The sequence below is a fragment of the Anarhichas minor genome, unplaced genomic scaffold, assembly GCF_050575085.1.
Source record: "Anarhichas minor isolate MPS153535 unplaced genomic scaffold, ASM5057508v1 ptg000003l, whole genome shotgun sequence".
NCBI classification, from domain to species: domain Eukaryota; kingdom Metazoa; phylum Chordata; class Actinopteri; order Perciformes; family Anarhichadidae; genus Anarhichas; species Anarhichas minor.
In genome coordinates this window covers 417,203-443,128 of record NW_027466449.1, presented here as the reverse complement: position 1 = coordinate 443,128, position 25,926 = coordinate 417,203, and the positions used below count along the sequence as shown (strand labels likewise).

Below are 25,926 nucleotides of genomic sequence, written 5' to 3'. Positions count from 1 at the left end.
TGTCATTTCAGAAACTACAGAGCTCAGAATAATGTTTTGCATTCCTTCATTCTTTGTGTCATTTTTAGTCTTTTCGTTTCTTTTGTTTCTTGGGAGCAGTTAGTTTTGCAGGACTTCTGCAGACTAGTGCACAGGGGGAAGAGTTGTTACCATATCTGACCTTGAGGAGGTGCTGAAAGCAAGGACTGAAGAAAAAGGACAGACAGAAAGGAGGCGAGGAGAGATACTGCCCTTGGGGATGTCCTGTCTAACAACAATCAGTCGTCAACACAAACAAGAAAAGCTTCAAAAAAAACTCTGCCTGAGACTTCATTTCTTTTCCTATTTGACCTAGGAGCATTCCTGGAGGAGTCTTTTTTTCCCCCCGGCTGTTGAGAGAGAGGAGACTGTGATGTTGTTGTGACCTTTTGAAGCCATAACAGCCGCAAAAATGGGAGGAGATGCATAATCCCACAGTACTTGCAAATTAACATAGTAACGCATGGGTTTGTATTACTAGTGCGAATTCTGTAACCTTCAGTGAACCGATGCAACGCGGAGTCGTCTTTGCTGAACCACAATAAGCTGCGATGACCGACTTAAGGACACTTTGTTTTGATATGAGAACTTTGGCAATATTCTGAGACAAAATCATGCCTGTTCGTGGTTGAGTATCAAATGGTCTTGTGCTTTTTCTTTCTTAAGTTCTTAACTATGTTTTCCTTCTTAAATCATCAAACAACCTGTTTTTGTACAGCCCTGCAATTTCTAAGTGTAAATTTAGCAAAATGTGTTATCTGTGGAGGTTTATGTTTTAGTAATATACACTGGAATCATATCTGACTTGTCCGCTCGCCCCCACACGATGATATACTCGTGTCCATGGGGGAGGGACAGCCCTATAGAGCTACAGCTGTGTTGTGTGTGTGATCACGCTCCGAGTGTCCACACTGGACCAGGAAAGCCTTTTCCTGGTGTCCCCCAAAAGACACGGTGAAGTTCCAGCACTCACTCTATTAACCTTAGGCCGGTCTTATTTCACCACAGCGTTCTTTGAATTTGATCCATTCAGGTGGTGACACTTAACAAAGGAGAGATCCCTGTGTTTTTGGACGGACTCGAGAACAATAAAGACGATTGCAGTCTGTGGTTTGGGTGGAAACTATTTGCCTTAAAAAAAACGGTCACCTGGACTCTGAGCAGGTGACAAAGACGTCATCCATATAACCGTTTCCTTATTTTAGCCAGTGTATTAGCCTCATCCCCATAATGTAAAGGAGTAATACATAATAATAATAATGATAATTATATTAGTAATAATGCTCATACACAAAAAAAAAAATCCCAGGGGGCCTCTGCGAATATCCCCTCTGGCTTTTTACAAAAAATCTTCTATTTACTGTTTTTTGAATCTATTTTCTGTTCCTTATTTATGTCTACATGTGGATTACCCTCCATGTCTGGCCTCTGTAAACTACTGTCTGACTGCGCAAACCTCCTCAAAGGGCAGTGCACCGAGTAAGAGTGGCATGACCTGAACATTACTAACTTTATGACCTTTGTCTTGTGTTCCTACCACCATGAAATAAAATGTCAACCAATGGAGCCCCGTTCTTGTCAGACGTCTTGATTTTGTCACACAGTCTGGAGTTGATTTGCATTTCCACGACTCTTTAAATGGTAAAGATGGTGCTGTTCTACATTACATTACATCAACAAATCCTGTGAAAAGATCAAAACCAACAATGTGTTAGTCTGTCTCTCAATGCTTTCCAACTTCCTGTCAGCCCCAAGCCCAATCGTTCCTACTGAAGATGTAAATCTTTAAAAACAGCTCACAGATATACAATTCTTTTTTTTTTTAAAGGCTCAGTAATTTCCTAAAGCAGGCGGGCACTGTATTTTTTTACAGGAGTAAATAGTATATTTTTTGGGGGACTATTTTCAGATGTGGATTAATACACAATTGGTGTGGTTTGAGTAATCGCACCAGGATGGTGTAGTGGTAGTGACTCAAAATAAACTACAGTGCCCAAGTTGACATTTTTATGTCCTGAAACTAACAATCGTGTTAAAACCAACGCTGGCTCAACAGAAAGCCTTTTTTGTCTTTTTAACGTTACTTACACTGTACCTTTAAATCTCCGGTCTGTCTTAATGAGAGCTTTCTGCTCACATTTTGATAAAAAGGTCCAAGAGAAACAGTGTTTCTCCAAATCAAAAGAAAATTCAAGTCTCCGCGCTCATCAATAAACAATATTTCTGACAACAATGATATTTACTTCTTATAATTCAAATCACCTTCAGCAGTCTGTAGTGCCCTCCTGCTAATTAAAAGCCTGGAATTCAAGAGAAATAAACCAACTATCGCACAGACTCATAGAGTGTTTTCATTAAGCCTGAGAATGAATGAGATTCATGTATTCCTTGCTAATGACAGAGGACACCGCATGTGTTGTGTTAATTATGAGATGGTGTAAAGGAAATAGTATTGCTTAGTGAGGGATCCTTCTGGGGACAGATTGCTTACAAGTTAATAAGCCTAAGTAGTTTGATTAAAGGGTTTTCCAGGAATTCAAATTTTAAAAAAACACGAGATACATTTATAGAACTGAATAATGAAATAGAGGATCACTGCTCGGGTGACGCCCAGCGGAGCTAGAAGGTTGAGACGGCTCGGGGTTATATGTGTCTTTCGGAGGACACGGGATTCACAGAACCGAGTTTGATTCACGAGTTGAGAGGAGCTGCAGAAGGAAGAGCTCAGAGGCAGCCAGAAAAGATGTGCGGTTTCAACACGTGTTGGGGAATGCAGCTTGTTCAAAGGTCAAAGTGGAGTTATGAATTATGCAACAAACTCCGGCCCTCTTGGGATGAAATTTCATCAGAGCCGCCAACCTTAGCCAAACACAGGCCCTAGAGTCCCCGACATCATCTGTTGAAGTCAACACTGTTTTTAGAAAATCACTGAAATGAACTTCCATGAATGTTTTCTAAAAATGTCGGACAGTTACTCCCCTGAAATAAAAGACTGGCCCTTGTTACATTTCACCCCCTTTTGTTGGATAAAGTTCCTCTCTCACAGCTTTTGATGGCCCCAGCTGTCCAGCTGCGTCACTCTCAGTATAAGTCCTCTTTGTTTCCCTGTCCCGGTTTTTTTCAATCTTTGGACGGGCAGATTTGCAAGTCTCAAGGCAAAAGAGGTCAAAGGCCACAAGCCTATAGAAGCAGTCACCTCGGGGTAGATGGGACATCCTGGTTTCCATTCCCCTGGGTGGGAAACCAGGCTTTGTGCTCTTGAGTCTTTTTGTCCCCCCCTAGACTCAACAGGACATCAGTCTGCACGGTGATAAAAGGTGAACGTTTTTGTCCGGGAACCCTGTCACAGCTTTCTACAATAATTTAAAATACATATACATTCTTTAAATAAGTTAATCATCAGCAAACCCCACTATTTTATTTTAGAAATGCGTGTGTATTTTTTTGTATTCTTCCAGGCATTTATTCTTTTCCTTTCTGTTTGGTGTAAAAATGAGTTTATTTACTGCTGTGATGCAGTGTGGTCTTTTCTAATGAATCGGCACATGGAACACTTGGATAATATATCCAGACAATGTTTAAGGTCATGACCTCTCGGAATCGCACCCCCAACACAACAACACAAACAAACAGTAAAGCACAGCTTGATTGACCTTTTTTCTCAGACATGTGCTGAAGCCAAAGTGAGCTAATTTACCCCGGTTATCTCCTGTCGCTGCAGCACTGAAATAGTTTCCCATCGTCCTTAAAGCCCACACAAGACATACACCACACAATAAATGGTAATGACTTTGTTTTTTTGTATCAATCACGTTTAGTACTAAACACTTAATGTGCACTCAGTGTTATCCCAATATTCAGCCGTTTCTCACCCTCCTCATCAATTTCCACTTTGTATCGATCAGAGACTAATGCCCTTCCATTGTGCGACACGATTGTTTTAACTGCTCATGAGACCCGAACAATGAACCCTATGTTCAAACCCGTGTGTCCTGCCTCAAGCACATGTCATCTGGCAGAGGAAAACAGCTACTCTGGGCAACAGAAATGCCACGGAGAGAAGAAATTCCCTCTCCATCATCTCGGTGTTTGTATGTAGGTTGCAGCAGCACACTGGGTCAAACAGTGGAAAAGCAAATCCATAGATGTGAAGCCGGTGAGCTCACAGACAATTGCATAAACCCATCCATCCCCCAGTAGATTAACCTCCACTGATAACCGCAGGCTGGTGACGTCAATGCTGCTCTGCCTCTCTCTCTCTCTCTCTCTCTCTCTCTCTCTCTCTCTCTCTCTCTTGCTCCTCTCCCACACCACCAAGTCCAGAGCCGGGAGGCTGTCCCATCATGAGGGTACAACACGAGAGGAGGTATATAGACCTGCCTTATCTTTCAGAAGGCAATAGCAGAGCTTTACAATAGCTAAATAAATAAATAACATGGCACAAGTTACTATTGCATTATTGGTGAAAATAAAATAAATCAATGGGCAACAAAATTGTGAATAATACTGAGAGCCAGCCTTTATTTCCCAGTACCCTACACTACAAATAGACAGGTGTCTGACTTTTAAAGGACATAGCAAATACTAAAAACTTGAATCAATAGGTCTTTCATTTTTGCAACTCTTCATAGTTAACTTTTAGCACAAGCAAAGTCCATTCTTCCACGTTACAGCATGGACAGCAGCTTTACAATATGGCTGTGGTATGTTTTAGCTCCTTCAATAATTAACAGCTATACTGTCACAGGTGTGCGGTTTGGGGTGTGGCCCTGTTTTCAGCTTCGATGATGACCCAGCCAATTGGAGATGAGGATTTAACGAAGGAGCCCTTATAGTACAAGTCTATGAGGCCCCTGATATTGACTTAGAAATGCAGACTTTTCACAATGTTTTCTAGGTGCATCAAGGTAGCTAGGGTGAGTATGAACAGGACAGGAAAAGAAGCTTGCCGTGCAAAATAAAAGTCCAAACGTCACAGTTGCTAAAATAGGAAGGAGGCTAAGCTAAATAGCCTCAGAATTATTCAAATGAATTAGCTTTTTTTGAATACTGTAATCAAAAATTGTATTTTATTATGACTTTTATTTTTACTTGAAAAAACATTTTAAAAAACAAATCCGAATAAAGATAAGACAGAAGTCAGAATACTGCGGCATGTAAAGGAAACATAAATACGTTAATAAAAGAACATAGAAAGATGTTATAAACAGGAATATCTCAATTGGGTTGTCAAATCCACCTCGTTGAAATGAGCCTACAGACAAGGCCCTTGTTTTGAAGGCGCATACCGGAAGACGTGTCAGTAGTTCTGTGTTGCTGCACGCGCAGGTTCAACAGATCGCTCACTCTTCACAGCGACTCGGCAGAGGCGAAAGGGGGAACGTTTGTGGACACTTGACAGCTTTCAGAGACTGCTATGACATCTCGCAGGTAAAGTCGAGTGTGTTCGTTTTTAAAACTGTCATTAATCGCTTCGTGATATTTAACAGCCCCTCTTACTCCGCACGAGCGGCCAGAGATTGTACGAGCGAGACTGAACTAAAGCTGCCAGCAAAGAAAGCAGGGGCGCCTCAACTTTACGGAGCTCTGCAACACGCGCACTTGACGCCTCATATCCTGAATTTCTCCCAAATAATCTCCATTATACGTTTGTAGTGTTAATTGTGATTTTGCACAAGAGTTAATGTAACTGTCTTTGCTTGAAGTATGGTGGAAACAAAAGGTAACGACGTTGAACGCTTTGATAAATACAACACATTAGCTGCTGCAAAGTGAAATAACAGTGGAATCAAATCAACCTCGGGCTGCTCTGTTTGTCACGTTTTTACATTCATTTGCATTGTGTGCGCGTGCAACGTTATTATAAGTGGTGTGATTTGTTTCGGACCTTAAAGCTAACAACATGAACTCCTTACACTTGTTTGTGTTGATGCAGTGCACGCGTTGTGATCTGGTGTAATGAGCTGTTTCTGTCTCTGGCTTCTCTGCATGCACAGGGCAGGACATGTGAATCAGAGAGCAGGCCATTAAAGTAAATGTGCAATACACTTTAAAAGGGCACTTAAGTAAATCCCCAGAAAAGAAAAAAAATTAAATTTATAGATGAGAATATTATATATATTATCTATACCAGGTCTCCACATAATGTATTGTCAAGAACCACTAAAACAATTAGTTACTGGAGCTTAAAATCAATAACTATAAAACACTAAAAACTACATGATAATAGTAGAACATAACTAGTCGATACTAATACCAAATGCATACCTGTAGTAATAAAATGTATAATCACAATTTTTATATTCAGGACTGCTGCCTTATTATTGTGTACGGTGTGTATATTCTTGGTCCTCCTGCATATTATTAACCACATGTACACATGTACACCAGTGGACTAGTAATGATTTGTAGTTCTCTCTGAAACATTGACCGGCTTAGTTTATGTGTGGAATTAAGAGAGTGGATACATGTACTGGATGTAGCAGTTATTTAGAGTTTGCATTATTGATTTATATAATGTCAGCTTAGGTGGTTTACAGTACACAGTAAGGAAGTGCACAGTATTATCTGCAGCAAGTACAACTTATAATAACCAAAGTGTTTGTTATTTGAGGTGAAATGTTGCAGAGAAACGTACTCGCTTCTTATTCGCTCTCATTATATCTAGTTGTCAGCACAAGCGTAACAACTGTTCTTCCTGGTACAGATTTCTACACAAGGTGACCTCTGAAATGTTGACTCAAGCAATCGGCGTGTCTCTTGACCATTATGGCTGTTGTGGACTCAAGAAAATGCAATGTTGGCAAATCAGGGAGTTTATAGTTGATACAAAAGGCCTCCCGCTATATGGGAGGAAAGGATCGCAGATGTGTGGAACCGCACGGGCGTTTGACATGTGACTGTTGTGTCCTGGAGGCCTTTGGAAGGTAAAGATGTGAGGGTGAAATAAGGGCGCAGACTAAAGCCAGTCGACTGCTTTTAACAGAATCCAACTTCACAAAGACATATTTCTCCTCTGACAGAACCAAAAGTGCTGGATTCTGGTTGTTAGTTGGCAAAACTGTGTTGTTGTTTATTGACAATAGAATCTAGCTGGATAAGGCTTAGACCGTGGTGCATCAAGGCTACGCTGGCTAGTTGCAACACACAACATGTATATACATCAACCATTGCATTGCTTGTGTGCTTCCTGGTTCACCTTACGAGGACGTACCTGGGCTATTTAGTTTATAGTGGTACTGAGTGTGGCTCAACTTTGCACGAGCTCTCAAGTAAAACCTAAATCCTCGTGAACTTGCTGCAGCGGCTGATTATTCATCAGACTATTGCGAAGATGTTGGACATTTTTATTGTTATTTCCCAGACATTCTTGATGTCTTTCTCAGACATTTACAATAAACACTTGTGAGTTGACAGAGGGCCAAGCATTAATTTTGCCCCGGGTGGGGGGGGCCAACGCCACCAGCAGGCTAAGATCCGAGATAGAAGGGAAACACTGGGACAAAGTTATTAAAAGCTGTTTTTAATCTTAGCGTCTGACTGTTTGCTCTGTGGCTCGTTCTGTGCTTCCTGAGCTGGAACACCACAGCGGAACAATGCCATCTCGATCAGACAGACCTGCTCTGCTGTTGATGATGGCATCGCTCACACTCTCCACTTCAGGAAGGGTTGGAGTTCATCACAACCAACTGGGGGGGGGGGGGGGGGGGTGCTGGAGTTTCCACGTGCTTTGCAGGGAAGAGCTGCAGCGGGTCACTTTTAATAAGGTTCCTCTCATTGTGATCGTACCATCAACTGTTTACCACGATTAAGCGCGGCGATGAGTTCAGTGCAACTGTTCCAATTTTTTTTTTTTTTATTGTAGCGAGTCGATTGTGTGTCGTATTACACACTTTCCACTATTGGAAAGCACCTCTGGCCCCCCACCTCTGGCCCCCTTTGTTTAAAGAGGAGACCTCGTCTGTCACTGCAGCTCATTTGAGCAGCTGAGGGCAGTGAGTCAGTTCTGTCGATAAGCCGACAGGAAAACAACAGCCCATGTGGAGGAATAAGATAGCACTGCCCACATTTCCAGGAGTGCTCTGAACCAACTGTTTTCCAGAAACATGTTGTTGCCTTTTATCCAGACACGAAACAATGAAGACTCTTGCTCCACACGCTCATGACCCTTAAGTGTGTCGTTAAGTGCTATTCTAGGTGTTTGTCAAAGAGTTGATGTTTAACATACCAGACTTTTATTGAGTTGTGGAAATGAAATCTCGTCTTTGATCAGGTTAATAGAGCCACACCTTCTGTTGTGTCTGGCTCTTCTCTGGTAACTGACGTGATTTATAAATGTCCTGATCGTCTCACGTCAGGGAGAAGTGCAATTATCTCGCTGTCTTTGGCCGGTGTGGAAAGAGTAACAACGTGATTGTCCACCGGCTAATATTCAGCGTTTAACTTCTCTTCACCAACCACTGATGTAAACAGGCTGGTTTGTCACAGAAAGAGGTACTTTGTTTGATATCTCTCTCTCCATCACGGGTGTGTCATCACTTTCAATGCTCCAAATGTTTAAGTTATTGATAAAGTTAACCTGCAGTTTGTCAGATACAGAAAATAATAAGTTTTAACTGGCAGACAAAACACCAGATCTTCATTTTCTGATGAGTTGAAACGCATAAAAGCATTTATGTAGGTCTTAAACATGAACTACATTCAGAGTAGTTTGCCGCCGATAGTTTTGCATAGTAAAATGTGATGTGGAAAATCTTCTCTAAGAGTGTGATCAGAATCATCGAATGGAAACTGGACTAAACGCCTAACTGAAGCACATCTGGAACGTGCCGTCCCCTTTTCACTTTGTTTCGCTGAAGACGCTCGTTTGGAAAGATTTGTGAGTGGAAACAAGAGAGCACATAAAACCTTAGTCATTATGTTTAAAAGAAGAAAAAAAAGAAGCAAATATGACACTTGAGTGAGAAACATTAGTTTAATTTTCAACACACTGTATTTCTGGCTGTTCATTATTTAATCCAAATTGAAAAGGAGATTATTCCTTTGTTTTAATCGTTTGCTCCGTGATACATTTGTAGACAGAAGTCTGCAAAGAGTTCCGTATTAAAGAGGGTCAATGATACATTTTAGTTTCGAGCAAGAAGTCAAAAAAAAGAAGTGTATTAACTCATTTCTGCTTCCAAGAAAGTTCCATTTCCATGTTGTCTGTTTAAAAATAAAAAAGGTTTGATGTATCTGTGAAAAAAACATTGTAGTTATTTATTAACCATTAATGCCTGGAGCCACATTTACTCTTTGTTTGACAAGCGCTGTTTATTCCATGTAAATACAAAAAGCCACAAACTATGGAGACCCGCCGAACTATCATGAAAGCTTTTAACCATTTGTCATTTCACCACTAGCATTTTTTTGATAATTTAGTCGGCTCCTGCATATATAAATGGAAGTGCTGAAAGCAAACTGCACGCGCAGCGATTGTCAATTAGCCAATTCTGCTAAGCCGACTGCCTGGTGCTACACAGAGAAGTGAAGCATCCAGGGAGTGGGGGGTGGGGGGTGGGGTTGGTGCGAGCTTCGCACCTCATGTAAATACCCCGGATCATCAGCTGGGCTAAATATATCTGCGACATTACCAAAATCCACACCCAGGGCTTGTCTGTGACCAATATAGCTGCAGCAGAGGCTTTCATGCTGCGCTGCGGCTACTAAGTATATCACCTTTTTGTCAGCGGGCCTAGACGGCCGCGCTTTAAATAGCCCAACCAGGGCTATATTGAACTGGAGGCGTTATGTAAGAGGACAGCGCGGTGGCTGCATGATGCACACTGGGCCTGTTTCCCCTCAACCAGCCCGAAGGCCTCACCTGCGTCTCCCAGCTGCCTACATCCAGTGTGTTGTCTCCTTTCCTGTCGACGTCTCGTCAGATCAAGCCCGGCTGGTTGAAACCTCGTTCTCTTTTGTCTTGTCTCTCTCTCGCTCTCTCTCTCTATCTCTCACTGCCCAAGGCCAGATACAGGGAAATGGGGCGCCTGGTGGTTGTCAAAGGGAATCCTATTCTTGGAAAGCCCTGAGTCACAAGGCTCCTGCAGTCATGATCTGAGGAGGGGAGGGGAGGGGGAGGATATGGACGTGGTTTTATAGGAAGGGCATGCTGTTCAAGACTTCTCCAAATCGACAGTGACTCTACAGAGAAACCGTTTCAGTTGGATTCAAAGGCTTCACACAACTTCAGGTCGTATTAGCCAAAGGTGGGTGTTGATTAATATGACACTTGAACATTTGCAAGCTCTTTATCGCTGGTTCCCAATAAGCAAGTCAGGTTTTCCAAGCATTTCCTGTCCAGTGATGGCCTTAAAGCAGCAGCTACACACAGCGACAGAGAAAGGGCAGACACATTGTGTCCCGCGCTGTGACAACGCAGACACCCAGATCCACAAAATAATAGTTTGACGGCAAATCCATCAAAGAGGCTTCCAGGAAATCTATCAAGAGCCTTTGCAGCCTGGATTGCATAAGTGACATTTTGAGAATGTGGGTTTCATAATTGAAAATGAGATTTCTTGTTTGATGTGCTTTGTACAGAAGAGGACGGTGCTGGAATCAGAGCCAAAATCCTAACAAAAACAGTTTGTGCTCTTCTCTTAGGATGTATTTCACCAAAATGTCAAATGCATTTATTCAAACTGTACCTGTCCTCTCAGATGGGTACATCATGGGTGATTGTGGTCATTGTGAGGTTGTTGGACACTACACGGCAGTCTAATACTGCCATGCTTTTGTTCTCTGCATCTATATTCCAACTCATCTGCAAGCTGCAAAACTAATAGCCTAATGGCATACTGCTGAATTGGCTGGATTAGGGGGGGTGGGGATTTAGTTTGGCGAGGGCTAACTATGATCCGGTGTAACTACGCCACGCACGATTAGGTGTAATCTCCAGGCACGGGCAGCGCAGCTGTTGCATTTAGCCTCCGACAAGATAGCGGGGACCTCGTAGCTGGCCCGGTCTGCTCCGTGTCGCAGCCAGAGAAAGCTCCGGTAGCTGTCGGATCACAGAGCGAGGGGGCTTTGGAGCTAAGCCATCAGACAGCCGCTTAGCGCAGGGGAGAGTAGGTGAGGCTACAGGGAGGAGAGGAGAGACGGGCGGATGGCTGGACCAGTCCGCCAGCGCCCCTCCCGGTCACGTTTGTCTGAGGTGGGACAGGAGGGAATGCAGGGGGGACACTGATAGCACTGACGGGTGCTGGTATCGGGCCTGCTCACGCTCCTCCAAATCCCAGATTAAAAGCTCCTCGCTCTCCCTCCTGTACTCTCTCTCTCTTTAACACTTCTACAAAGCACCTCCCCTCCTCCACTTCTGTCTTTTCTCTTACTGTCTCTGTCTAACCCAGTGAACCCCCCCCCCCCCCCCCCCCACCACCACCCCCCTTCTCTACGCCTTACGTCTCTATATCTCCCTCCTGCCCTCTCTTGTGTAACAGTGCCCAGTGCTGGATTACTAACATCTGAGGCTGCTGAAGTGAGGGTTCTGTGGCAGGCTTCGACCCACAATGGTGAGGTGGGCATAAGCGAGACCAGCCGACGTCGGCGTATTTGTCTGCTTTTCGACAGCCCTCACACTTCTTTTTAACTCCCGCTGCAGTTCGTCGAAATTGAATGCACACAAGTGTGTGTGTGTGTGTGTGTGTGTGTGTGTGTGTGTGTGTGTGTGTGTGTGTGTGTGTGTGTGTGTGTGTGTGTGTGTGTGTGTGTGTGTGTGTGTGTGTGTGTGTGTGTGTGTGTGTGTGTGTGTGTGTGTGTGTGTGTGAAGGTGGGTGTGAAGGTGGGTGTTTCAGGATGTGTGGTTACAAAGGGGCTCGGGGTATGCTCTAGTTAAGAAGGCTGAAAGAGCTGTCTGCCTGCAAAGACTCTGGGGGGGGATGGTGGGGGGGGGGGGCAGTACTTGCTGCCGTTGTGTGTTTGAAGCATTGCTCCAGTGTTTGCACCCGGTTCCGGCCCGTCTCCACTGTTTCGAATGTGTGACGAGTGACAGCAGCGCTGTGAGGAGGGATTAGTTATGGATTAGTGACATAAGGCATTTTTGCCCCACTGCTATTATTTGTCTGTACGAATCTGTGTAGGATTTAAAAACACAATACCACCAGCAATCTGTCCACCAGCTGACAGCCATGACTTGTCAGTGGCTCTTCAGGCCAGTTTGAGTTTGATTGTAATAAAAGCGCTGTGACAAGTGGAAAAATGTAGTCAAATAAAAGACAAAATGCCCGATGGCTTGTTGGCACCACAGCAACCACAGCACTCGTGCAAGCAAGGCACTGATCGTGTCCGTTAACGGTTAGAGATCGGTTAGGGTTAGGGCAGGAAAACATTAATAGGGCAGGAAAACATTAATCTAAATAAGCATCCCAAGTAAATTCTCTAAACAGCGAAGTCACTTTTATATATGAAGCCCAGTATTGATCCTTATCAAAAATGTTTGTTTGTTATATGTTTAATAAAATAAATGTTAAATACATCAGTATCGCATATCTGAGTACTGTGGATAATACATTTTCACGCTTTCTTTCCGCCCCGTGAAGTCATTTCCACCAGGCCTCCCCGCCAGACTTCCAGGGATATTTCCATTGTAACAGTCCAAGTCACCCTCCGCTCTGACATGTTTTTAGGACTAATCCCCTCGTAATCGGTTAGTATTTATCATTTGTAAAGTTCCACCTATAATCTGCTCCCTGGGATCGTGGAATGAGAGAAAGCGCAGCAGATCGGGTTTGCCCCCCTGCTGAGGATAAGGGGGTCAGGGGCAGTCTGGGTCAGATGTCTGGTCTGTTGTGGTCTAGTCAAGACTCTCTGTTCACGCATGGCTGGACGGATATTTATCTATTTGGCGTTTAATTTAACGCTGAACTAATCCCGTGGTTAACAACAGAGGATCCTCGATGGCCACAGCGTGCAGCGCTCTGCGTTGGTGTAAACTCTAATATGTATCGTGTGTCATTCCCTCCTGTACGAACCCCGGCACACGTTTAGCACCCTTACTGATTCTCATGCAGCGCCTCCGTCTCTCGCTTCACCCGTCTCTTCTTTCACTCGTCTCCTGTTTCCTCTCGTGTCATAGAAACAGGTCAAGTGATTGACAAGCAGGCCGTGTGTCCCTTTTGATTCATCTGTTGAATGCAAAATGGCGACGGATGCTTCATCTGCAGAAACGTACATGTCTTGACATTTGCATTTAGCTGCCAAAAGGCAATTTCAAGCTTTTTCCAATTTAGTCGTATAGTAAATGTCGCTCACAGTTAATTTGATCTGAATGAAGTCATTCTGACAAACAGGAGCTGGCCAATGAGCACGCCAGGCTTAGATGTCCTCGTTAAACAGTGGTAATATTTATGTTTTTATGTTTATATGAGTTATTGAGGACATTAATAGAAAGCACCGTGCCACATAATATGAAGTGAGATTCAGCCCTTTGCACCGGCAGCGACTACGACAGTATTCTGCTCCGCGTTCGCCGCTCTGAAGTGACACAAGATCTGCTGAGCCGACACATGGGTCTTATTTTTATCTCACTGTCATGGGTTTGTGTCGTACCGCGTACGAGAAGAGAAAGCGCCTAAATGCTCGCCCACTGTTGGAAGCTTTCCGATATTATCTCCTCAGCATGGGCTTCATGAAGGCGCTATTGTGTCACCATCTGCCTGCTCTCTCCGCTGGGTTATATTAATCAATAATAAGCCTTTGTGGTGTGCCGGGGCTGCTGGTGAAAGGCTATGATTTAGGATGTGAAATGCACGATTTCCATGACTCATTTGGTCTGTATGTTGCAATCCAAAAACAGTTTGTTGAATCATTGACATTTACATGCATTTGTCTTTCCAAGGAAAAAGTCAAGAGCTGCAACTAAAGGTTATTATTATGTTTGAAACATCTATCAGGTGACTCATCTTCAACTCATCCAACACTTTTTATTTCATTTTATTTTGTAATCAGAAATAATAATGTTTTAAAATGATTTTTATTTAACCGTTTTTCATCCATGATAATCCCATCGAGATTATGAATTTGTAGTAATCTACAGCTTTTCATAATATTCCTAAATGCTTGTGTTGTACTGTAGAGTTTACTTCCATGTGTCTAAAACGTGTTCTTATTACAAGGCTGACTTGGAAAAACAACTCCTAAGTAGAATAAAACGAGTCATCTTGAGGAGAGATTTTAAAAACGTAATAATTCAACTAACTTGGTTGGACAGCATAGTGTGATGACACCACGGTGTAAGATGATCTGGAGGAGCCAGATTGGTCTCTGCAGTCCAGCTTCGTCATCACTGATCTCCAGCAAGACAACTTGGCAGCGACCAGCTGGCGTAGATCCAGAGAGTTATCTTTAATACGTCAGTGTGATGCTAATGTGAAAATCCTTTACCGCTCACTGTATACTGTACGTGTGACAGCTTTGTCACCCCCCCCCCCCCCCCCCCTTCCTTGGCACACCGATGGGGCCCCGGATGGCTAATGGTGCGTCGGATTAGCCAGCAATGGCACACAGTAGTTAGGGAGGTTTAACCCAATGATCCCTGCTTAAACACGAGCTTTAAATCCACACAGCTGATATCCAGCCGTTCACTGGGGCCGCTATACCGACTCACTGCTTCTTCAACACTTATGCAGTTATTCTCTCTTTTAACACAGCTTTTAACTGAACACTGCAGTATGTGTGCAGATGTGCTGGATTTATGTCTTAAAGCGTTTGTGAACAGTGAACACGGTTGGGTCTGGTTTGGATGAGTGGCGGTGTCAAACACTCCAGTAAGAGTGCACAACCCAGATGATCGGTCAACATACCTGAGAAGTGGATGGGATAAATATTTGCCTGCTTGCTGTGTTTTGCAGCAGAGGAAGTAACGTGTCATCATTAGCTTTGGCTTTGCTGTCCTGTAAACCTGAGTGTTCTTCCCTTTCAAACCAGTTTGTATGTAATCACTGATTCGTCAAGAAACGGTGATTACAAAGTGTACCTTTGATTCAAAGGTACACTTTGTACTAATGCACCACCGGAATCATGGTTACAGATGTTCTTCAGCAATAAGAGCTTATAACTATAACTTTCAGCAGTTGCCATTGCTTCCAATTTCGCCCTAGATCTGCTGAAAGTTGTCTTTTTTTTTTTCACACGAGTCACTGTTGAAGTAGTGCGTTAGTCAGACTGGCGTTCAACATACATTAGTTCATGCTAAAGTGCTGTTGAGGAGCACTCCATTTATTTATTGATGACATTTTACTCTTAAGTGTCAACAACAGCATGCAACCGATGTGAGGCCTGAGATATAATTCATTACACATCAAAGTGGCTTTTAGATTCTTGGTAAATGATGAGATTATGGAGATTCTATAGCAAAGAAAATGATGAAGCAGAAAGGACTAAACCAGCCATAAACACACAGGAGCAGAGTAAATTTCCTTAAATAATGCAAATCAGCTATTTTTCTTCCTCAGTCTTTGGGCAAAAACATCGACCCTGTTAATAAAATCCAGCGTTGTGAGCTGATCGGATGCAGCTGCCATAAGGCGAGAAGGCTGAGACATCACTAAGTCATCTCAGTTGTCAGTTTGTTCTTTGTCCACCCCCTCTTGAAAATCTAGGTCAAGTCTCAGGACGAGCTAATCAGTGAACCTGACACGCAAAGGCCAGTTAAGGTTATTCAGCAACATTTAACAGACCTAGAGCCGTACAAGTTCTGCTCTCGCATATAGCTAAGACTTGTATAAAAAGGGAACACGCTTCTTATAGTGTTGGCCCAACATGAATGTGAACAACCTCAAATTAAATTGTTTCATTTAAAGTTTGAGTCCAAAGCCAAACAAATAAAGTGTCACCGTCCAAATACTTCTGTCTGCATTTATTCTGTACAGTATTTATATTTATATCGTAGTAGCTGCTGTTATCAATGAATCTAATGTTTCCATCGACACTGAAGTAAAGCCAGTTTTACACGACACAAATGAAAGATTACACATTTCATCCGTCATGACGGCTGCATATGAAAATAAGTCAAAACACTCCTACAGGTCTTTACATAGTACTGTGTGCTATTTACATAAATGGTACAAAAATGTACAAGATTTGTAAAACTGTCATTAAACAAAAGAAATGACTATTTTAAACTCGGGAGATCTATTGTGTTGGGGCCGGTTTAGTCTCAACAGGAAAAGAAAGATGGAGGGTGATTGGAGACAGATTGTATACATTCTTCCTACACAAACACACGGATCATTTTGGCCAATCTTTTTTTAGGTGGTTCCACCCCAACATCACCGGAATCGAGGCAGAGCAGCTCCTGTTGACCCGGGGCGTCCACGGCAGTTTCCTGGCCCGGCCAAGCAAGAGCAATCCGGGGGATTTCACCCTCTCTGTCAGGTGAGGCCTCACCTACACTCCCCTCGCTTCCTTTTCGTATTGATTTCGTGGTTCACCGTCAGCCTTACTATTCATTCATCGCAGTATTCTCCCCGGTTCAAAGCTCAGCCCCGACAACAAACAAAGCTCCGGTGCAGTCGTGTTGAGAGGCTGGATGGGTGATTGGTGAGGCAAAGTGGTTCTCTCTGGAAAAATGATCATTGTGACGGACATATGTGTTGGGCACCGGCCTTCTTCTTGTCTTTAAATCCACTGTTGTTTTCAGTGTGAGGATGAGAAGTGACCGTGCTGCTGTGGTGCGAGGCCTCAGAGTCTCTGAGATTTCCTGCCCGCGGCTCAGCAAGTGATGTAACATTTAAATAGATGCAGTTTGAACAGAAGTTGTTCTGTGCGAGTGTTTCAAGGGACATGTTGGATAACGGATCTGGAATATGCGATTTGGTAACGTCGTGACACAAATTGGCCAGAAAGTCATAAATTGGGCAGCAGGGTGGCACTGAGGTGAGTACGAAAAAGCACAGCCGGGTGCCATTCATTGTCCTAAAACATATTTCTCTTCACCTCTTTAATCTCCAGCCCTGGTGTGTTGCAGTGAATGTGAAATGTCTGGTAAGTAGGAGGACCCGGCACTACATGCTGTGGTGATTAGAGAGAGCGGCAAACCAACTGAGATAGAAGAAGAGAGAGTTTGAAGAGTGGCACGTCCCTGACAACGGAAGCTTTTAAGAGATGCATCACTCCGGCCAAGGGCCTGGAAGAAAGCCCAAACGTGTGTGTGTGTGTGTGTGTGTGTGTGTGTGTGTGTGTGTGTGTGTGTGTGTGTGTGTGAAAGAAACGGTGACACAAAAAAGGAAAAGGAAACAGTGAAGTTAGGCCGACAGCTGCTAGCTTTTAAATAATGTAAAAGAGTGAGGGACCTGTTAATGCTTTGACCTTCACTGCCTGTGGTTTGTGTGTCTGTGGTGTCGTAAATCACACACACACCTACACCACAGGAAAGTTGGTGGGGTCGGTTGCAGCCACAGTTTGTGCCTGTGACAGACTTAAACAAACACACACACACACACACACACACACAGGTCAAGTGGCTAGTGTGCAGAGCCTCACCACCTGCTAGAGAAGGTAGGTCACATTGAGCTAAGAGGAAGCAGGAGGCACCGAGACGTGATATTAAAGAGAGACTAAGTTAGAAAATAACACAACTTTCCTCCTACAAATCAAAAGTATAATTCATAATTTAAGTATTGAAATGTACCAATGCTCAGTTCAGTCCACTCAGGGGCAGGTTTGGTATGACCATGGTGACTAATGTGAGCTAAAGTTAGCCAGATAGATATAGTTGTTCATGACACGGCACCAAGTTACGGTGATTATCTGGGCTACCATAACGTTTACCAAAATCCCGTTATTACTTTTGTTGTTACAGGGAACTTATTATAGTGATTCTGGTTATACTGCGCAAGAAGTATTGGAGAAAAGAATCAGCTTATCTCTTTGAAAAACTTAATAATGATTTTTTTAGGTGTTTGTTGATAACAACCCAACAAAAACTATATCTGTACGTTAAGTAATTCCTCATACTTCATGCCCTTTAGTGATTACTTTATGCCTTACAAAAATATTTCGGCACAAAAGGTTTTCTCTGATATTAGAACAAACGGCCAACATTAACTTACGCCCCTCTGAACTCCAACCTAAACCCTGTAACCTCAAAACTGTAAAAGAGACAGAGGGGCAACACGGAATATCAGTGAGTTCTGCGTTATTCATGCGCGTCCTTCCACAATATCCTGTTTCTCAGGATATTCAGTCAGCTAGAGGGCCATAGCTCAACTCAACCTGGAGCTGTTGGCAAAGCAACTTATCACACAGCTCCAGCACACCGCCATCAGTGCAAAAATAGAAATTGTACAAAAGTGTGAATTCTATGAATATGGCATACGATTCTATAGCCTAATCTTTTGATCTTTTCTAATCAAATGTTCAGGGGCTTTCGCTTTGGAGGCTTTTCACTGGTTGCACTGCGCCAAATACAGTCTGTGAAATGTAGGAAATATTGGAACATACTGAAGATAATTGCTCAATTATTGTGTATCTACAGAAGCTATTCTTAGCTTGCATATCCTGCTTTCTAACTCAATCTCTATTTCAAACACACACACACACACACACACAGTGTCTTATCAGAGCAGAGGAGAGGCTAATTAGCCAGTCATTAGCCAGGTTTCATCTTACCAAGGCCATTATGAGCGTGATGGTCGCTGTGAATGTTCAGATTGTAATGGATGCTGAGGGAGTCTGTTGTGCCCCTCTCTCCGCTGTCTTATCTGCCTCTCTCTGCCTCTCCTCCTCTTATCTCCACCACCTCCTCTTCTTCTCCGCTCCACGAGGTGAAGGGAGGAAGGAGGGGTCGGACAGAGCGGTCGGACAGAGCCGCTGCTGAAAAGCAAACTGAAGGCAGAGATGCTAATGAGAGCTTTTTGAGGGGTTTGAAAATGTAATCAATCCAGAGTTTCATAAAACTCAAAAAGAGAAAGTTTGAAGCAGAAAAAGTTTGGCCATAATTTATATCCAACTCCGTGAGGAGAGCAGTCTGGTCAAGTTCTCTCATTTTTTCATGCTCTTTATTCGCTCTAAAGACCCAGAGGAGACATTTTAAGGGCAATCTTAAGAGAGGATTTTGCAGGGCAAGTCGCCACAGAGAGCAAATGGATTTTCTCGTAGCCTCTCTGTATTATATAATACCAGCTTGAGTTTACTTGGATATGTTTCCACTGCAGCTAAGGCTATTTATAGAATGACACAGTCGAGTAAAAAAAAAAAACTATTTCTCGATCATTATTGTGAATGCTAATCCATGAGTGTTACCTGTATTTACCGCTTCCACAAGTCTTCAGTAAGCATGCTCCAACAGTTTCTAAATTCATATGTTGAATGTGAATGTGAAAGATAGCATTAAGATACAGAAACTCTTCCTCCGTCAACTCCCTCTTGAATTATTGACGGTGGTTGTTACTTAACGGTTATCTTTTAACAAAGTTTGCTTGTAGAAAAACGAGACAATCGAAGCCCATTCATGTTTTAAACTTATTCCTCTGTGTCTGATTCCCCACATCCAACTTCCACATATCTTCTTTTGATAATACCACTCGGGGGAGACTTCCAAACGTCACACAAGTGTGTTCATATAGCCAACAACAGCTGTTATGTCACTAGCTGCTAATAGCAGTGAAGTAGCAGAGCTAATCTGGGGTTTGTCGGTTCGACTGAACCTTCCCATCGGCACAATGCGAAGCTGTTGTGTAGTAGTTTAACCCCATGACGTCTGTCGTCCATTGAGCAAGTCATTTCCGATGATGCTGGCGATTGTGATGTCTAAAAGATTCCCTGCTTGTCTGAATTTGCAGACACCTCGTGGCTCAAAGTGCCTAACCTTCAGAAAGTCAGCCCAGTGAGCTGAGGAATGATTTTATGCCTGTTTTTTTTTTTAACACAGCCTCAGGGCAAGCTCTCGAGACACAGGACACATTTACCTGATGTAACGTCTCACATTTAATATCAGACGTGAACATGCCTCCTTTAGGATTTAAGCTGAGAACCAGTGTAGTAGTCTGTAGAGACGCTAAAGGGGAATTGAAATAGAGAGAACTTTATCACCTTCAATTTGATAAGTGGACTGAGTATGGTAAAAGGGATCTCTCAGTGGTTTCAGGCTGTATTGAGTGAAAACTATTGCTTGATATAGCTTCAGGGCAAAGCAAGCAATACTCTGTATATTCAGGGCCGTGTGTGTGTGTGTGTGTGTGTGTGTGTGTGTGTGTGTGTGTGTGTGTGTGTGTGTGTGTGTGTGTGTGTGTGTGTGTGTGTGTGTGTGTGTGTGTGTGTGTGTGTGTGTGTGTGTGTGTGTGTGTGTGTGTGTGTGTGTGTGTGTGTGTGTGTGTGTGTGTGTGTGTTATCGCTGCACGTAGTTAGTTTAGCCGGACTGATCCAAATACTGTACAGGCTTCAATGTTCTGTCTAGAGTTTGTGGAAGTTGTTAACACTTAATCCTGCAGACAGATGTGGCCTGTTAAGCTGCAGCTGAGCGACAATGCTCCGTTCACATACAGACACGCGCTGTCAAGGACCGTGTGACATTATGCACGTTTGTGCTTCTGCTCAGTCAGCCCTATCACTGCAGACCAGCTCATAGGATACTCAAGGACGACGTTGTCTTGCGTGCATCTACTGAATTTGTCTTTCCAGTAACGCAGGATGCCGTCGTATCATCAGAATGAATGCGTAGTAAAGATTGTTAAGAGTCTAATTCCACTGCATATTCCTACGATATAGTGTTTACATACTTTGGTTTTATTCTTGTTTTATTGCACCTAGATAGAAACATATTTACACATCCTGATTTTATGGTATCACGTGTAATCTAGCGTGTTATCGGTGGATCCCACAAATTGTGAGCAAAATTTCAGAATGATGAAGCGGTGTTATTCCTCATTATGTGTATGAGAACATACACACCGATTTGAAAATACAGAACTTCAGTCAGCAACAGGAACCTGATTGTACTTCTCATAGATGTAAATTACGACAGTTTGATGCTGAATCCTCAGCTGTGAAAGGCCTCAGGATCTTAGCGCTGTTGATACCGTGAGCAGGACTTTGGGTCCTACGCACCCGTCAACAAGACTTGTTGTGCAGGAAATGTTGTCATCGTTTCTGTGCTTCGATCCTCGGCCAGTTAATCTCCGACATGAATTACATTACAGCCTTTGAATCTTTGAAGCTTGAATTTAGTGTAATGAATGGGATTATATGGCATCTAAATGAAGGGAAAACGTGTCTCGTTTTAATTAAATGTGTGATAATGACTTGTAAACATCCACCACAATTTGATAAAAGAGGAGCCTGAATTGGATTATGAGGCTACTGACACAGGAGGAATCAACAGAACGGCTTCTGAGTGAACTTGAATGTGACTACAAAACTATTTTCTGAATGAATTAATGCACATTGGTAGGATTTAAACACACTTTTATAACCACAACAGGCACTTTATCTTTGTGTATTTAAACAAATAATGAATTAGCCATGGAATGCCAATGACTGTTGCATGTGCTAGGTAAAGCAGATGTTACTTGTTGTTTCACTGTGTTGAATTCGTTTTAGTGCATTTCTTTTTTGTGGGTTAGTAGGATGACTTTACAAATAGACCCGTAGTATCTAAAAGAGCAAGAAGAGATCTGTCATGGATGGAACTAGAAGTTAGTGAGCCAGAGCTGAGCCGACACGATGCGGACCGTGGCTGTCTGAATTCTCTCTGTAAAGAACACTGCCATATCATAATACATCCATAAATGTTATCAGTCTGAAAGAGGCAGAGCAGGGAAGTGAATGAAAATCTAATCGGACGTGTTTGGCTCATTCCAGAGTTAATGGTGTTTAAACTCTGAGAGAAAAGGAGGCTTTGGCCCGAGAGTTGAGGAGGGGCCTTTAACGGGGCCAGAGACCTGTGGCACCCTGCCAACAGCCGCTAATAGAGCCATAAAGCAATTACCAGGAAATACTGAGAGAGAGGGATGCTGGGAGAGAGAGATGTGGATATATAGGACAGAGCAAAGGAAGGAAAGGATTTACAGTATGTTGAGTGGGAGGAAGGAAAAAGGCTAAAGTGAAATTCACGAGGACAAAGAGAAAAGTGGTGGAGCGAAATATAATTTGTGTCATTTGATACGACCATTAGCTGATAATCAGTTTGCAGAGAAAGAGAGAGAAACTATTGTATCGACAAAGTAATATATATTGCAGATCAGATAGTACTGACTGCCCGGCTGTCGTTTGTGTGTCATCACACTTAATATGTTTACAGGATGTTTTGTTTACCTCTGCTGTAGAACCATGTCGGACCAAGTCACTGGAGATGGAAAACGGGGGAAAAAGTACATTTAGCAGTCGAGCTTGAGCCACATCTCGCTCTGCACTTGCTAACAACAATAACAACAATAACAACAACAACAACAATTACTAGGCAACAATCTGTACTGTGTGTGTGCGTGCGTGCGTGTTTTCGGATTTGTGTGCGTCTATTCAAACCAGTCAGAGGACTTTGAATATGCAAAGTGGAAGCCTACCAAATGTTTTGTGGCTTATCAGTCTTTGAGCTCGGCAGCTGCGTGCATCTCTGTTGCATTATTCTGCAATCACGATACAGCCTTCCTCCAAACACATTAGATGTGAAAACGACAGAGTATTAAGAAGAAGGGATGATCCCTTGAGAGAAGATTTGTGTTGTTTATAGAAGTCAAAGGGAAAAATATTTGGTGGCAAAATGGATCAGTGTTTTTAAATCACTGCGGCTTCGACGCCTTGCATTTTCTCTCCTCTAGTAGCTTGTGGCTCATTTTATCATTCCAGTGTTGACACAGTTACTCTTTTATGTTTAACAGTTATATCCTTATTATAATTATTTATACTGTGTGTTCAGCTTTGCAAGAAGTGCTCCAGTATTGCAGAGAATTTAACGTGTCGCACACAGAATACGGTAGATTAGTGTAAGAATAGCGACCGATGGAATGATGTCGCCACATCTGCAGATTACTTAACGTGCTTTTAAGAAAATGAGGTCCAGAGTTCTAAAACGGGAGCAGATGGCTCGATAAGCTTGCCATGTTCTATTGTATATGAATTTATGCTCTGTGAGTATGTGTGGGCGACAAAATGTGTACAGTACGGTCTTGATTTTGTTTGCGTGAGCATGAGAACATGTGTGTGGGTGGCTGTTTGTGTTTGTGTGTGTGTGTGTGTGTGTTCACTGTTATCTGCAGGGTGCAAGTGAACAAGAAGAAAACACGAAGAGAAAAACTCTGAGTGCTCCTTCGGTGCGAGTCCACCTCTGTCTACACGCACGGTAACTAACTGAGCGATGAATTCCCGCTGCGCTTTCTCCCACGCAGGCGCAACGATGAGGTGACCCACATTAAGATCCAGAACTCGGGTGACTACTACGACCTGTACGGAGGCGAGAAGTTCGCCACGCTGGCCGAGCTGGTGCAGTATTACACCGAACAACAGGATCTCCTGCGTGAGAGGAACGGCCATGTCATCGAGCTCAAGTACCCACTAAACTGCAAGGACCCGACCTCTGAGAGGTGCCGACAAACACCAACACCTAGACGTGCTAATGAGTTCACATTTGTATACAGCTAAGCAGCGCTCTATGGAGAAATGCATTCAGATAGACACAAACATCTGAGGTCAGCTCTATATCGAACCTCATTACAGCTGCATATAACGTTCTCCCTGACCAGATTGTGACAGCTTCAGGCTTGTCATGCTGTAAAATATATAACATCATCACTACAGGGCTGGTTGATATGGTTTAAATTAATATCACAATATTGATACAAATATTTTCCTCATCCATATCACTATATGGTAGATCACATATGAAATGATATGTATTGCAGTGAATTATCCACTGTTGGTACATTGAAGAAATGTGTAAAACTTGAAAAACAAATATCCTTTTAGCTCTGTTTTGGTCTCCACCAGCTCCAGAAAAGTATCCTGTTTGTTAGCTGTTACACTCCACTATGTTCACATGCTGGTTGCTTACTTTGTCTTCTGTTTAGGGATAAATATCTTATAGAGGAATTACAGGAGCTGAAAACAGCAGTCTGCCGGGGCAGTGAAGTTGCGTGCCGGAAAACAATGAGCTGAAATAGGCTCTCTGTTGGGCTGAGGGGAACTGCAGAGTTGGGCGAACATTTTGTGTGATTTTGTCACGATTGTAAAAACTAATCTAAAGTCAACGACGCAGTATTTTCCTGCTATTTAAAGGGAAATTACTTCGTATATTAAGATTTTCCTTCATATGAGGGTTCACAACAAAATGTTAGCGTCAAACACCTAATTTCCTGCATTCTGGTGATTTTTTTAAAGTTTAATTTTATGCACATATTTATGGTGGAAATGTTTCTATTCAAGAGAAACACAGAATCCTCTGTCACACACTAGGAGACTTACCCCACACAGTTTCTTCTCACAAAATGTGTCATTGATGAGTCAAGGAGTGATGCTTTCATGCCTTGTGTGGACGGTGCACACACGCCTCTGTCCGATCTCAGCATCTCCTTGTGTGTGAGTGAGTGTGAGTGTGAGTGTGGTAGTGGGCTACTTCAAAGTTCGCGGGCCCGCTCCCCCGGTGGCGTTTTAAAGCTGATGTCTTCGTGCATTACTCATCGCCTCTCCGGCAGCGCCAGGCCGCAGATTCATCAACCCCCGTCAGTAGACAGTGAAACTGAGTAAACGGACTGCCTTCCTCATAAACTCATAATTATTCTAAGGCTGTACCGAATAGTTCGAAGCTTTGAAGCTTCATTCATAATGTTGAGATTCAAATTCTAGTCAAAAGAAAAATAAAAGATGGATGTAATCATTTCCAAATTCCACAACATGTTTTTATCAAACAATAACAATAATTTCACAGCAGAAAACAGCTCACTTCTCCAATTTGTGGATTCCGCCATTTCAATAGCAATGTGCCAGTTGCAGACACACCTGGCTTTGCAATGGGAGATGACACTGGTTTAATTCATATTATGCCCAAAACACATCTATGATTAATTAAGAGACTAAATACAACCCCTTTGCGTGGTTATGCACGGTTTACTAACAAATTGCATAGGACAATCCCTAAATACACTTGTGCCACTAAAGATCCTTCAAATAGGGCCCGTGATCACTTGATCCATTGTAACTATAAAAATATGAGTTAGTGCAGCTTTAAACTGATTATTGAATTATTTTATACATACTGTTTCATCAACAATTTTAGAAACAGAATTTGTAAATGTTAGTATAACATGATCATTACAATGCAATTCAGTTGAGCGCTAGAGTATAATATTGGCATACATACAGGCATACATCACCAGTTAACTGTTTCAGAGAAGGGGAATAGGAAAGAATCAGCCATTACATTATTATCCATGTACCGATACATACATGTGTTCACACGCGCTGTTTGTAGGGATGATGCATTATTCTGTACACATGCACTCCCACACGTAAAACTCACATGCACTTCTGTCCACATGCATAAATAGTGGCAAATACCCGAATGCATCTTCAAACAAACTACGCGGATGGCGTTGCTGTTTTTGTTTTTGCTCACAAAGTACCCACACGCTATCGTCCTTCCAGAGACTCTGCAAATGTTGGACGCAGCTCTACACTTCATCACACGCTCCTTCAGAGGGAGTCTTAATGCCAGGAATCCATGCATACAGGGAGGACATGATCATATTATCATTAGCAAATCATCACTTTTCAACTGTGTTTGGTATCATCTCATACTGAGCAGGTTATGTACACCTTCTTCTACACATCTGCACATTGCAATGTGTATAATCTATGTTTCCATGTAGGTCTAAGAGCAACTTGTGATCTACGGTTTGTGTGGTTTCTACATACGTCTCTTGTCAGAGCCTCCTACACATT

At 42.8% G+C, this 25,926-nt stretch overlaps 1 protein-coding gene across 3 annotated transcripts in view; it reads left to right on the top strand.

Annotated features, from left to right (window-relative positions):
• The first annotated feature begins 5,336 nt into the window (after positions 1-5,336).
• ptpn11b (protein tyrosine phosphatase non-receptor type 11b) overlaps positions 5,337-25,926 on the top strand; it is a 31,363-nt gene continuing 10,773 nt past the window's right edge. For all 3 annotated transcript variants that reach the window (XM_076092595.1, XM_076092611.1, XM_076092602.1), the window contains exons 1-3: positions 5,337-5,448; positions 16,309-16,431; positions 23,379-23,573. In XM_076092595.1, coding sequence (XP_075948710.1) covers positions 5,435-5,448; positions 16,309-16,431; positions 23,379-23,573 — 332 coding nt within the window. In that variant the 5' untranslated portion in view covers positions 5,337-5,434. The remainder of the gene's footprint in view (positions 5,449-16,308; positions 16,432-23,378; positions 23,574-25,926) is intronic.